General features: G+C 37.7%; 1 protein-coding gene across 2 annotated transcripts in view; it reads left to right on the top strand.

The window, feature by feature from the left end:
- The window catches only part of LOC124399834 (kazrin-A-like), a 43,306-nt gene that overhangs the window by 1,091 nt on the left and 28,151 nt on the right, over positions 1 to 14,064 (top strand). For both annotated transcript variants that reach the window (XM_046871079.1, XM_046871080.1), the window contains exon 2: positions 10,295 to 10,369. In XM_046871079.1, the coding sequence (XP_046727035.1) occupies positions 10,295 to 10,369 (75 nt within the window). The remainder of the gene's footprint in view (positions 1 to 10,294; positions 10,370 to 14,064) is intronic.

Raw genomic sequence — 14,064 nt, 5'->3', positions numbered from 1 at the left:
AGCCCTGGGGCAGTTCTGTGATTCGATTATGTTAGGAATCAGTATCACACAGAGAAAATAAAGATTAACAAAGTGATGGGTGATGCCACCACCACTATCACCACCACCACCACCACCACTCATGTGTTTTATTTCTCTTACACCACGTTTCTTTTTTTATTCAACACTTTTATGACGTATCATTTTAACCCGTTTATAGTTGTATTTAATGCTGTTGCATGTGTCCTGTATCAGGCAGGTTTTTCTAAAGCAGAAGATAATATAGCATAAAAAAGCACAGCTTGATATTTTACAGAGACTCTACAAAGCACTGAGACTGAAGACTCCTTTCAGAAATGTCTCCTTACAGAAAGCAGAATCAATGTCAGTGATTTGAACTTACTTTTTTTTTTTTTTTTTGGTAAATCAATGTTAAATGGATTTATTTATTATTATTCTTGTGGTGCATATGGCAGAAAAGCCCCACTAATGAGCCCTGTGGTTGCTATAGAAATGGTAACGTATAAGGATGAATGTATTAACACAAATCCATGATTTGCATTACAGCACCGCAGCATCAGTGTCAGACCTTCTGTTTTAGAATGTATTGTATGTATATGTGTGTATATATATATATATATATATATATATATGTGTGTGTGTGTGTATGTGTGTGTGTGTGTATATATATATATATATATATATATATATATATATATATATATATATATATATATATATCTGACTTATCAAAATCAAGGATTCATCAGCCGTGTGACTGTTTACTGCACGTTCTGTAGCTTCATTACAATTTGATGTTTGGATGAGGCAGATATATTACTAAAACGTTTCTTATGTATATTCTAATTAATAATTAAAAAAGACTTCTTCAAATAGTTTTAAATAGTTGAAGGTTTATAATTTCCTATCAAGGTTCTGCTTCAGATAGGAAAACTGTTGGTTTCTAGGAATAAGCTTTAGGCACCGTCCCCGTTAATCCGGACAGACATGAAAACAGCATTTTCAAGCGTTTTCCAAAAATCGCTTGTCCACTCTGAAACGTCTGAAAGTGCTTTTATCCCTGCTGCACATTCGTAGAAATGTAAGAAGCTTTGCTCTGCGTCAATTCCGCCAGGTGTTCATTTACTTTCTCTTCGTTTGAATGGATGCAATTGTGGATGAACGTTCAGGCCCCTCTGAAACAATTCAATCTGAAGGTTTTACAATGTGACATTAACCTTTAAGAATGCTATCAAACTGGATAGCAGGCACAACCACATCAGTGCTTTATCCACTATCTTGTTTGTTTGGAGTTTTACAAGTCACATGACTAAAAATGTCATTTTTTTTGAGAAGCTCAGCTTTTTTTTTTTTGTCCACAATACGACTTTTTCCGCATGGTAGAGGATTCTGAAAAAGCTTCATCACCAGCCCCCATGCACCTCCTCCCCTTTGACAAAATCCTAGTCTCAGTGTGGAAGAAGGGCAAAACGTCATCAGATTTATCTGGATTAACCCTTACCTAACACTTTTTCAAACAGTGTAGTTTTATCTAACTTCTGGTTGCGCATGATTTGCTGTATTCATGCACTACGTAGGCCTACACAACTACGCATTCATCTCTGTGAATAGTCCCATCTCTGAAAGGAATACATTCTACAGATTTGAAGTTTAATTATGAGCTGTTGCTGATGAATTTCTGAGTGTTCTTCATAAATGTTTTGCATAAACATTTAGGAACTGTCAGAACGCATGCCCTCAAGCTTTCATTATGAGCGAGTTGTGGATCAGCGTACTTGTAAATCTTCTCATACGTCCACTAATTGCAGTAATTAAACATACGGTAGACAGAAATAATGCTGGAGCGCTCGTTTAAGCGCATTTCGTCTTATCAACTCGGTAACAGTGAGTCCAAAACCTACGTCCACTGCATCTTGGTGCTCAATGGAACAGTTATAAATTCAGTGTCACTTGGAAGTCCCCACCAGCTTTATTGTCTTCTGCGCGTGAAGAACGAATAGAGACACGGAAACGCTGGCGTGAAAGGGTTTTGTTACAGCACTTGCCGTTTCATTATTAACGCATTGTGAATCATTCAGCTGTTCCATTGTTTGTGGGTTAGATCCGAAAGAACGCAGTGGCCAGGGATCTTTTATCACGTCAATGGACTGTTTGTTAATCTTAGCCAGAGTCGCCAAAAAGAAGCGTTGGCTGTGTGTGACAGCAAGAGACAGCACGAAAGAGAGAGATTGAGAGAGCGGAGGGAGGAAGGAAGGAAGGAAAAAAGATGGTACATTAGATGAAGGGTGTATCATTTGGAAAAATAAGTGTCACTGAATGTCTAATCATCCGTGTTGGTGAATTTGGTTCGCCTTATTTCAAACCCATTTTCTTTTAGACATGACGATTTTTGTGCACTGAACTGAAGTACTCAAGAATTCTGCACCATGGCAATTGACAACAAAGGTCAAAACCGACGATAGCACGCAAAAGAGCCTGGATCCACTTAGGCATGTTTACTGGAACAAGTTAATTAATTTCCCATCGGATCGAATGACTTTTTCCCACACAAACAGAGGAATGAATGAGCACTGTAGTAGGAGGCCTTTTGGATAATGTCCAACGTTCATCTCAAGGTCTGCACTGTAATACAGTATAGTGCATAGCTGCAGCTTAGCGCGTCAGCTCTTTCTGGTCAATGTCAGTATTTTGAGAATGTGCTTACTTCTTATTCAGCGGTTGTTCTCAATTGTCCCACACTGTGGCCAGACAGATTTTTCCTTTTCGAGTTGATGAGATTTTTATGCGAGCCTTCAAACTTGTCTGAGCTGTGTATGCCTGTAACACCTTTAATCAAGCTGCTAGTGGCCTCAGGCTTGTCATTGACCTCTGTGATCTATTATTACAGAGAAACCAAGAGATTCGGGTTCCCTCATAGGTGGGTTTTAATTTATTCTTACTCTGATATACATAGAAATGAATCGAGCACAACATTACGGGCTCACAGGTTCTTTTGAGTTCAGGTTACAGTCTGTGTGGTTTTGGTCGTGTCTGCGTGAGGTCTGCTCTTCGTTCTCTGGTTTCTTCCTAACCCTCAGAATCATACCAAGTGGACTGGTGACTATAAGTATTGACATTGTATTGTGTGAATTCATGTATGCATGGTTCCCTGGACTATAGGGTGTGTTCCAGCCACACACATTGTTCTTGAGCCAGAAAAAGGCTGAAGATCTATGAATGGATGAAAGGGAATTTTTTTATTGAATAACTTTGTGCCGTTTTTATACAGAGAGCTCGAGGAAGCACAAACATACAGAGTATTCTCAGTGGATGCAGTGCTGTTGATTTCTCCATTCCGATTGGCTGGAGGGCACGGCTTTGACAGCTACACGGAAATGCAGAAATATAAACCTGTGATTTGTCAAGTCTTTAGCTACAGCAGATTCAGAGCAACTTGCATGGTCGACAGTCACATGATCAAAGCTTTATTAAGAGATAAATACAACCTTGCTCTTTTGTGTTTTATTTATGTGATTGACTTCAGTAGTCTACTCCTCCTGTTAATAAACAGCTGGCACATATTAAATGAAAATGGATATTACAGTGAGCTGAACAGAGAACAGACAATATTTTGCTCTCACTCTCTTTTTCTCTCTCTTTCTCTCTCTCACACACACACACACACACACACACACACACACACACATGCAAGCAAACCTTCAGGACGTGTCAGATTGCATCTCAAGAGTCAGAGTAAAGGATTAAGAGGGCCTGACAAGACAGCAGCCTCTCTCTGTCTGTTCATCTCTGTCTTTCTCTCCCCATTGGGAATAAATGCTTTTTGCTCTGACAAGGGAAAGAAGTGAGTAGACGAAAACGTTAATATTGCATGCGAACGTTTTATGAATATGTGTATGTGAGGCTGTGAATTGCATCGTGCAATGTTTTGTTTGTCGGGTTGGCATGATGCGAATCACATTATATTTCCTCACGTTTTTCTACACCCCCCCGGACATGCTTTTTGTGATCGTTTAATTGTACGTCTTCTGTTTCATTACCATTTTCTGTACCCGCTCTATTCGCAGCTCCTGTGAGGTTCAGCAGCCTCGCATCTGCAGTTTTAATTAATGGGCATTTATTGAGAGCGTGTTGAAATGTCACGGGTAATCATATGTAATCACGAGTACGGGCTGTCACGACTGGAGAAGGGCGAAATGATGTTTGTGGTAATGTTCAGGTCAGTAAATATACACTGTCACAGGGTGTGTGGGTGTGAGTGCATTTGAGGCAGTGTGTCATGATGTTAAACACAGATGTGGATAGAGGGTTAATATCTATTTACAGTTTGGCAACGGAATGACAAGATTGTAACAGCGGTCACTGAGTGTGTGTGTGTGTGTGTGGGAGTGAGTGTGTGAGTGCATGGTAATCGTTAGTATGAAGTTACAGCCAAGTAGAGGTAGAGAGTCTGGTTTAGCTTGAAAGGGATCTCAATCTTGATTTAAAGGTCATCACATTGATTGGTTTTTGCACAAATTCCATTAGACTACCAAAAACAAAGGGGGCACAGAAGATGGGACACATTTATTTAAAAAAAAAACTCAAGAACGATACATGCGCATTCTGGAATACATTCGGCGATTGTATTTTATGACGCAGAAACCCTCGCCTGTAATATATCAGGTTGTAACCGAACCGCCTTCTGTTTGTTAAGGGAGTGCAGCAAAATCTACGCAGTTGCAAATTTCACGCCCGAAACAGTCTGCACTCAGATTTTGCTCGTAAAAACACAGTTTATAATCTTGTGGGCGACATTAAGGTTTTAAGACTTTGAATAAAAGAGAATCTCTACTCGAAACTAAAGTTATTCTGAAACCTTGTGGTGGAATATGAGAGAAATGTGGGCTGTGATGATTGTACATGGTCAATTATTTAGTACAACACATAATACTCAGTGTTCCTGAGAACAGCATATTAACAGTATTTCAGATTTTCTCATCATGCTGGATTATATCATGACAATATGAGCGATCCTGCATATTTTTCATTTGCAGAAGCAGAGAGTAACTAAGGGTGATGACAGCTTTTTTTTTTTTTAATGATTAGCCCGGATTCTACTCAGATGCACATGGCCAAGCAGAAAGCCTTATTTTCTAGCTTTAAATGCAGTGACGGTGCTTTGATATTAGAATGATATTTGAATTAGATTTAACTTTGTCATTGCACATATTATGGTACAAGGCAACAAAATACAGTTAGCATCTAACCAGAAGTGCATTTGTAGCCTTGTACAATATATACATATGTACAGGTTGATATGATATGAATAAATAATGATAAATAAATGAATAATATGATATGAATAATATTCATATAAATAAACAGTACACGGAAAGGGGATTATATACAGTGTGAACAACGGTCATTGATAAGTGCAACAAAAGAGATACTGTATACAGTATTTATGAAAGGTTCTATACATATGTGCTGAATGATATAGAGTGCAAACAGGAGGTTATTATACACAGTATGTGCAACGGTTATTATAGCGCAATCTTGAGTATTACTATATATATATATATATATATATATATATATATATATATATATATATATATATATATACTTGTACTGTATAAAAGCTCATATTCTCTATCAGGTGGTAATACTGAATATTTGGATGGTCTGGTATTCAGTATAATTTTGGATGTTGACTTGGGTTCCTCCGTGTTCCCCTGGTTCCCTCCAGCGTTAATGGGTGGATTGGCTATGCTGAATTCTACAAAAGTGTGAGTTTGGAGAAAGTGTAGTTCCCAGGATGGATTTCAGAGTCATTGTATTTCTGACCGGAATAAAATAGTTACTTAAAACTAATGTATGTGTTCATTTTCAATGTATTTTCACCGTTTCCTGTTTTTCTAGAAGACGTAGTTACAAATGTAGGCTTAGCGATGTTTTCACTTTGGATATTTACAGAATCTGGAGTTAATCACTTCTTTTGTATTAAGTTAGTAGCTGGCTAAAGTAGGTAGTTTATAAGAGGATTGATATATCCACCAAACTGGGTTGTAAGAAATGGGACCAGACTTGACTTCTGGGATTTAGCTTTTTGGCCTTGTGTGTGCGCCACAAAGTCCAAAGCAGGTGCATAGAAATGCCGGTAAAATTGTTCTTCTTAGATCTAAATAGCCAGGCAAGTAAAAACACAAGCGATTATAGCAAAAAGGAAAAAATGAAAAGATAGGAAACGATCAAATTTGCACTCAGACAAGAATTCAAAATTGCACTAAGATTGAACACCCGTTAGCTTAAATACAAATTGAGTGAACATACAAAACAGGTGTGTTCAGGTGAGCGAGATAAATGCTGTCCGTGTGGGATCCAGATGTCCCACCCTCTGTTTTTGCCGCTTCACCCGTTTAAGGGTAGGCATAATCGAACCAAAGCTATTATGTGAAATTTCCTGTTAAATTAGCAGAACGCTGGTGTTCTTGATTCTGTACAAAATGACACCACTGACTGCAAGAAAATGACAGTTTATTTAACAGGTTAGCGAAGTAACCGAGTCAATGTAGCACATCATTTCCCGTCTCTGGCAATTTGACTTTAAATGCTGTGGATTATAGAACCTGGCTGTTAACCACTGTTGTGAAAGATTTAAACTGGCAATGTGCTGCTTAGACACTGCTCTGAGTCACTTCAGAGCTGAAGGCCATCAGCTGTATGAGTCTTTTCGGAGGCTTGACAGAGACGTTGTTCTCGAGTGTACAAAGTCGCCTCCTCCTCACTTTGAAATGTCACTCTGCAGCATCACACCGCATCATTCTCTCGCTTTTTCCTCCCTCACGGAATAAAAGACATAGCTTGTTATCCATCCATCAAAGCTGCATCTGGACATGCATGCGAACGCGTTTACTTGAATATTGTTTTAGCGACGGATTGTTCTTTTGCGGCCCCGTTTGCATATTAATGAATTACATTTTTATTAAATATTTTTTTTATCTGAAGGACAGTGTGATGTCAAAATGCTTGTTTGAAAAATTAGCTAAGCTGTGTGTATGTGAGAGAGAGAGAGAGAGAGAGAGAGAGTGAGAGTGTGTGTGTGTGTGTGGGGTAGTGCAGTAATGCTGGTATCCGTTTCATGCATTTGAAATTAGCACAGCTTTTTATAGACACCTGTGCTTGGTAGCAGTGGAGTGTGTATGGTTGCAGCATGCCTAATTCTTGACGTGTGTCTAGTACAAGTGCGTGTAATGTCAGGTTGTAATCCGTTAATGTCTGGGCATTAAGCCACACAGCCATGCATCAGTGCTTGCGTCCTGGAATCTGTGATCCTCTCAGACTTTTTGCTGTCAGCACTTCAGGTAGGCTGTGTGTGAGTACGTGTGTGTAGAGTCATGTGTTCGACTCTTTGCTGATTGATTTGTTAATGCATGTCGAGAACGATGTTCAGTGTCAGTCTGTTTTCGTTTCCCGTAAAAGTTTCCTAGGGTTACCGCAGGACTAAAATATACCGCCGAAATACGGCTGCTTGTCAAAAAATCACATGCGCTTTCATTCTGAATTGTATCTCAATTTTCCAGTTGCACTGCTCTGTTTTTTCTCCCCCCGTATCCCTTTTTTATTTCAGATCTTTTCCATAATATTAAGTCGAATGCGATTTGCAGCACACTCACTGCCTGCTGCAATTTTATATGAACACATATATAAAAAAGGGTGACTGGATTTTTTTTTTTCATCATTTATGCAGTGTACGGTTGTTGAGCAGATTCTGGTTTCTGCCTGGAATAAATGTTGGGTTAAATTTTTTGAAGGATTGAATTAAATGTGATGGAACATTGGCTGTTTTCAACAGAGTGCATTAATAGATAAAACTGAGAGAGGAAAAAGCATTGTTTCGTAGTCCACACATCCAAACCACTGGCGCAGCTTCGGTGTTGAGTGCGATGGATGCCGTTTATTTCCTGTGAAATTTAAGATTAATGGATGGTTTCCTCCTGTCCTCAGACTACATGACCAATTTTTTTTTCTTTTTTCAAGAAAAGACCGATACATTGTGTTGCTCTCTGGCACATTCATTGCTCAGTAGTTTGTAGATACACACACATTCCCAACTCGAGGCATTTTTCAATATCTGGTCTTCTTACTGGCATATTATTCGGATAAAATTAGAAAACCTGAGGAAAGTCAGAGCTCCTCAGAGAACAATTTAAGTAAAATAAAATAGAAGCTGTTGAAAATAAAATATTCTTATTAAAATATATATATTATTGCACATAAATTGTCCAAGATATTGGCATTTTATAAGTGTGGCATGAACATTTATAATTATATCTATATTTTCTTTATCTATATCAGACCAGTTGTTTAACACCCTAGACCCTGAAAGTATGAGGCACCAACAATACCTCCTGCTCCATCAAAGCAAGCCATGACTTATTCAGGAGGTGTGGAAACTGTAGCTGTGTTTGTTCAGCTCAGTCCAGAGCATCACTGTTAATCAGAGAGTCTGCAAACAGACATTAAACACTCAGTTTGGATGGTTCTGTTCAACAAACAAGCAAAATAATGGCTAGTGGCATGTAATTGCTAGTGCATAATCAAGTCATCATTAACGAAGACTATCCACTAGATCTTGGAGCTTGGCTGTGGGGAATTGTGCTGATTCAGCCACAAGGATATTATGGACATTAGGATTTGATGTTTGAGGAGCAAATTTCTGGTGCAGGCATTGTTCAGGTTCAACAGAGGTGTTTAATGGGGTTCAGGTCAAGAGGGTATATAGGTCAAATGGCAAGCCATAGCTTCATAGACCTGGCTTTGTGCAGGTTCCTGCTGGAACAGGATTTAGTTTCCAGTGGGGGAAAGTTGTAATGCTTCTTTAACCAACATTTTTTTCAGAAGATGCAAATAGGACTCTAATGGTCAGTTGGGTATAAACTTTTGGTCTCCAACACAATCTTATTTACTGTTAGCATGTGCCAATTTTGTTCTGTTAAACACTGGTTTTCAAATGATATTTTTTGTGGCGCCTTCCTGTTCATCCAACCGTTGAGTTGGATGTGTTTCGATCATTGCCTTGTTAAAAGTTCTAACCGTATCCCAACATCCTGGAAATCCAGGGTATCATTACTTTTTTGGAACAAATATTTTTAAAAGAAATCATAAACTAGTTTTAATAAGGAGGAGGAGAAATATTTTGGCTTAAAAGGAACATTAAAAAATTTGCATGTCATGCTTATTTCTTATCATTTGAAATCTCTATCAATCAGTAATTTTAATACACAGTGTATATGCAGTGGAAGGAAATGTCAGTTCTGCAGGGCAGTGGTCCAACACACATTAGAGCAAGCATGAGTACACAAAGAGTGAAACTGCAGCAATAAAGTAAAGCAATAATACTTTAGAACAAATACTATTATAGTATATATACAGCACATAGTACACACAGGACGTTATAAGACTATACTGTGTAGCATTCGGCAGCAAGTTAAAAATAGCAGTAAAAGCAGTGTGTGTGTGTGTGTGTGTGTGTGTGTGTGTGTAGAAGAAAAGCGAGACGTACAGAATATTCGACATCACAGACACAAGCGGGAAGAGAACATGATTTTGTCGCACCGTTCATTAAATAAATGGACGAAATTAGATTTGATTGGACATCCCTGTTCCTGTGCACAAGTTGAATGTTTTTGTGCTTGGATAATTACATTTAAGATACATGTATATGACTTTTTATGGAGTTATAATATATGCTAGATGTTTTGATACTATTGGCACTGGAGGCATAAGCCTTTGCCGTAGATGTGAGTCACATCGTGTTTGTGCGTGTTTTTGTTTATTTATTTATTTTTTTCTTGAGAACAGCTCTTAGCATCTCACTCTGGATTTGAGCAAAACAGCTGTTAGCCAAAGCGATTTTTAGCTCAGATGTCAGTAAAGATATATGGCCTTGTAAGAGTAAGTCTGAGCTATTGGTCTGTTGGTGTCTCGAAGTCATGTTCGCCACTCATCCAAGAGGCTTCGGTGTGTTCAAAAGTGAGTGAGTGTGTTGTTGGGTCATTGATCAGCCAGTGTGCTGTGACTGCTGTCATTTTTACTCTATCATCCAGCAGACTCTCGCATCATCCTTTAAGGGCTTCTGTAGTCAAAGCGGTAGCTGATGAAGAAATGGCTTCTTCGCTTCTTTGCCACAGCTCCTCTGATCTCATCCTGCGCTGCAGTAATTACTGTTTTTCAGGATTTGTCGTGATGCTGTGTTAATGATGTGCCTTTCTTTTGCTCTCTCTCTCTTTCTCTCGCTCTTTCTCTCGCTCAGACGCTGTCAGACAGAGAGGTACTGAGGTCAGCAACTTAACAAACCTCAGCACCCACGATACAACACTGGATAAAGGTAACTGCATTTTATACAAAAAACAAGCGCTTTCAAAATGATTTCGGGAGAACACTCAGGGCTCGGGCTTGTCATTTGCATAAATGCATGAACACTCACAGGATCGAAGCAGAGCATTAGATGTGGTTAGAAGCCCATGCGTCGGATTTAAGCAAAGTGTGCAGATTACGTATATGAAGCAGAAAGCAATTACTGGGTAATAATTGAAGATTTGTTATGGTGTCTCTAACGCACTAAAGAAATTGTTGTAATATGACAGCTGAACTATGGCAGCGATTAGTGTATGAATCATGTTCTCTCCATGGTGATGGAAAATGGGAGTCATTTGTGGGTTTCCTAAAGACAATCCTTACCCATTCACTAGAGCTGGAAATTCTGTTGTAGTTTTGTACTTGATTACATGGAGAAATGTATTGGATTTAAATATATTAGTGAGCAACAATTTACTGAGCAACAGAAACATATTCTGAATGTTTTGTCATCATGATCTTCAGGCTTGATTTGACAAAGTTGGTGTAAAACTAACAAGTATGCAGGTGAACAAGAGCATGGTCAAATAACACAACTGCATATTCAGCATGACATGACATGCTGATGTGCTGTTAATTTGTATTCGGTCTGTTAATGGTTTTTTTTGTGTGTGTGTGCTTATGAGCCAGTTTAAAACAGATACAGATAATAAGAAGAATTGGACAGATGCTCGAGGTACATATTTTATAAAAAAAAAAAAATCACTTTAAAAAAAAAAGGAGATGCAAATATCTTTAACATAGAATATCAACATTTTTCTGTTATTTGATGATGATGGAATATCTGTGAAAACTAACACTGAATGGCATTTAGATTCAGGCAATCTGCTGCTCTTTACTTAAAACCTGTATAATAACATTCAATGGCTAAGTGGACAAAACTAGATTCATAACCGATTAAATAAAGGCAGACTGAATAAAAAAAATTAATTTTCTAAAAAATTGTAGGCGATTTGCCGCATTAGGAAGCACCTTGTAATAAATAAGCAAGTTAAAATAAAGCAAGTCGAATTCTCTTCCTCTTCTCCCAAAGTCTTCCGTGCAGTAAACGTGTTCAGCTGGTACAGTCATGCAGAAATATTATCCAGCAACGTGAAGCCTTTTGTAGTGTAACCTTGCATTTTTATTGTATTCTTTATGAGGTCTATTGCACTCAAGTTTCCACTCAACATTCAGTCAGGTGCAGTCAGAAAACTCTTTTAACAGGGATACACAGATTGGGAGCCGAAGAGATGAACCTCTTTTTTTTTTACTATCGATATTGAATAATTCATCTTAGTTACTGAATAATATACTTAAACATAAATTAATAAATAATAGCCCCAAAGTATTGGCATGCCATGGGTTGCCAAGTTATGCACAAAAGGTATGTCCACATATAACCCGCAGTATTTGATTTTGAGAATCCAAACTTGATCAAATGGTTACATAACGAATGCTGATTTTTTGACTATTTGCTCGTCATTACTCTGAAGGCTGTTCTTTTGTATTAGTGGTTAAATATGTCCTTTTGCTAAACTGCTTCGCTGATCACTTAGGCTTTGTGGCTGTGTACCATTGCAGCTAAGAAAGGTTTTACAGAGAGATTACAGAGGAAATTAAAGATGTGAGAGAAATGTTATGGGGCATTTAATAATTGTGATTTTATTTATTTTTATTGTATTTAGAACTGCATGGTGGAATCAGGGCGCTTTTTATTTCTGCAACCAATATTGTTGCTGAACTTCGATATTCAACAGTTGTAATCAGTTTATATGGGATTAGTCATGTCACTTAAAAAGTAGCATTTAATATTTTTCTGTGATTCTAAACATTTCAAATTCACAGTTTAATCTGGAAATGCATTAGATGTGTTGTTCTCTCATTTCTACTGCGTATGTAGTGTTATTAAGTTTTTCAGGGGAGGTAGAATGGGTGTCAGTATAATGGATAAGTGCAGAAATATATCTCTGAATCCATTTTTCTGAAGCTTTTTTTTTTCCCTGCTTTTTAAAAAAATAATTTACTAGAATATTTTTCCCACCAAATAATTAAACATTCTAGAATTCAGATGTCTGTAAGAACTGTGGGAGAACAATGCATTGCTTGAAGAGGTGTACATATGTTTTTGTTACACCCGTATTCCAAAAAATGTCTTTTAAAAATCATTCACATTGGCTGGTAAATTGGTTTTTCATTGTGGTGTTGTATTGCATCTTTTTTTCTATTTTTCTATATTATATCTATAGCCCATTGTATAACAGTAGCTTAAGTTATTACTTAAGTGTAGCTATACACATTACATGGAAAAGCAGCAAAATTGTATGAATGTTTAGTAGGTTTTTCTCATGTAGCAAAGAGATTTCGGTGCTCTCTGTCACATTTATATCGTTTTTTACGGAAAAAGTTACAAAAATGACAGCACTACAATTGAGGCCAAAGTTAACATACAGTGAGGTTCAAGATTTTTAAGGTCAATCAAAATTCACACACTTGATGATACTAAAGATCTCCTGTGAAATCAAGTCAAATAAGTCTACTTTCTTCTTTACAATTTTTTTTCCAAATTTCAGAATAATAAATAAGACTTAAATAAGACTTATTTACTGTATATGCCAATATACTGTATATGATTTTAATTAGGCCAAAGGTTTACATACACTTTGTTAGTATTTCCTGCTATTGCCTTTTAATTGCTTGAACTTGAATCAAATGCATGGGTGCAAGTTTCTCACTATGCTTTCCAAAAATTTGGCCCATTCCTCTTTACACAGCTGGTCTAGTGCAAACTCTTGCCTGGACTTGCCATTACAATTCAGTAGAAAAGGTTTCTATGGGATTCAGGTCATTGCTTTGTTCTCTTTAAGCCATGCTGTTATACACTGTATGGACAAAGGTATTTTTTTTGATGTATGTGATTTTTTTTCCCCCTAATATTTTACCACAAATTTGGGTCTGCACAGTTGTATAGCATAGCTTTGGGTCTGTTAACATAAAATTTCACCCTCATCTGACTTGGGGAGATAGAAACCTGTTCCAGCATGACAATGCCCTATGAAGATAAGGTTTACATGAGTTGGACTGGTAGATCTTGAGTGGCCTGCTATAGAGCTCTGATCTCAATCCCATTGAAAACTTTTGGGATGAATTGGAATGCTGACTGCACCCCAGGCCTTTCTGAACTTATACCACTTCCTGACATTACTAAAGTCCTTAATGAGTACAAATCTCCACAACACTACTTCAAAATCTAGTGGAATATCTTCCCAGAAGAGTGGAGGCATTCGGGGACTATTGAACATGGTGTTTTTTTGGCGTAATATTCTTCCTCCTGCATACATAGAGCTGATCTTTATAGCCAAACAGTTCAACTTTCTGTTTCTGTTTCTTATTAGAGAACACTTATTCAAAAGGCTAGCGATCATCTGCAAACTTCATTGTGGCTTTTTTTGTGGCTTTTTTTCGTCTTTGAGTAGGGGCTTCTTCCTTGCATAACAACCTTTCAGATTATGTCGGTAAAAGACTCTTTTAATTGCGTATGTACGAACACAATTATACATAGTTTGTTGTTTTTACAAGCAGCTGCTGTTGCTGTCTCAAGGTTCACTTGAACCATTTGTACTCAAGTTTATTGACTCTTTGATGTACATTTGTGTCTTTCTGGCCAATACAGTAAATGTGTGGTCC

Source organism: Silurus meridionalis, chromosome 17, assembly GCF_014805685.1.
Source record: "Silurus meridionalis isolate SWU-2019-XX chromosome 17, ASM1480568v1, whole genome shotgun sequence".
NCBI classification, from domain to species: Eukaryota; Metazoa; Chordata; class Actinopteri; order Siluriformes; family Siluridae; genus Silurus; species Silurus meridionalis.
The sequence above is the reverse complement of the archived record's forward strand: the minus strand, read 5'-3'. Positions and strand labels throughout refer to the sequence as shown.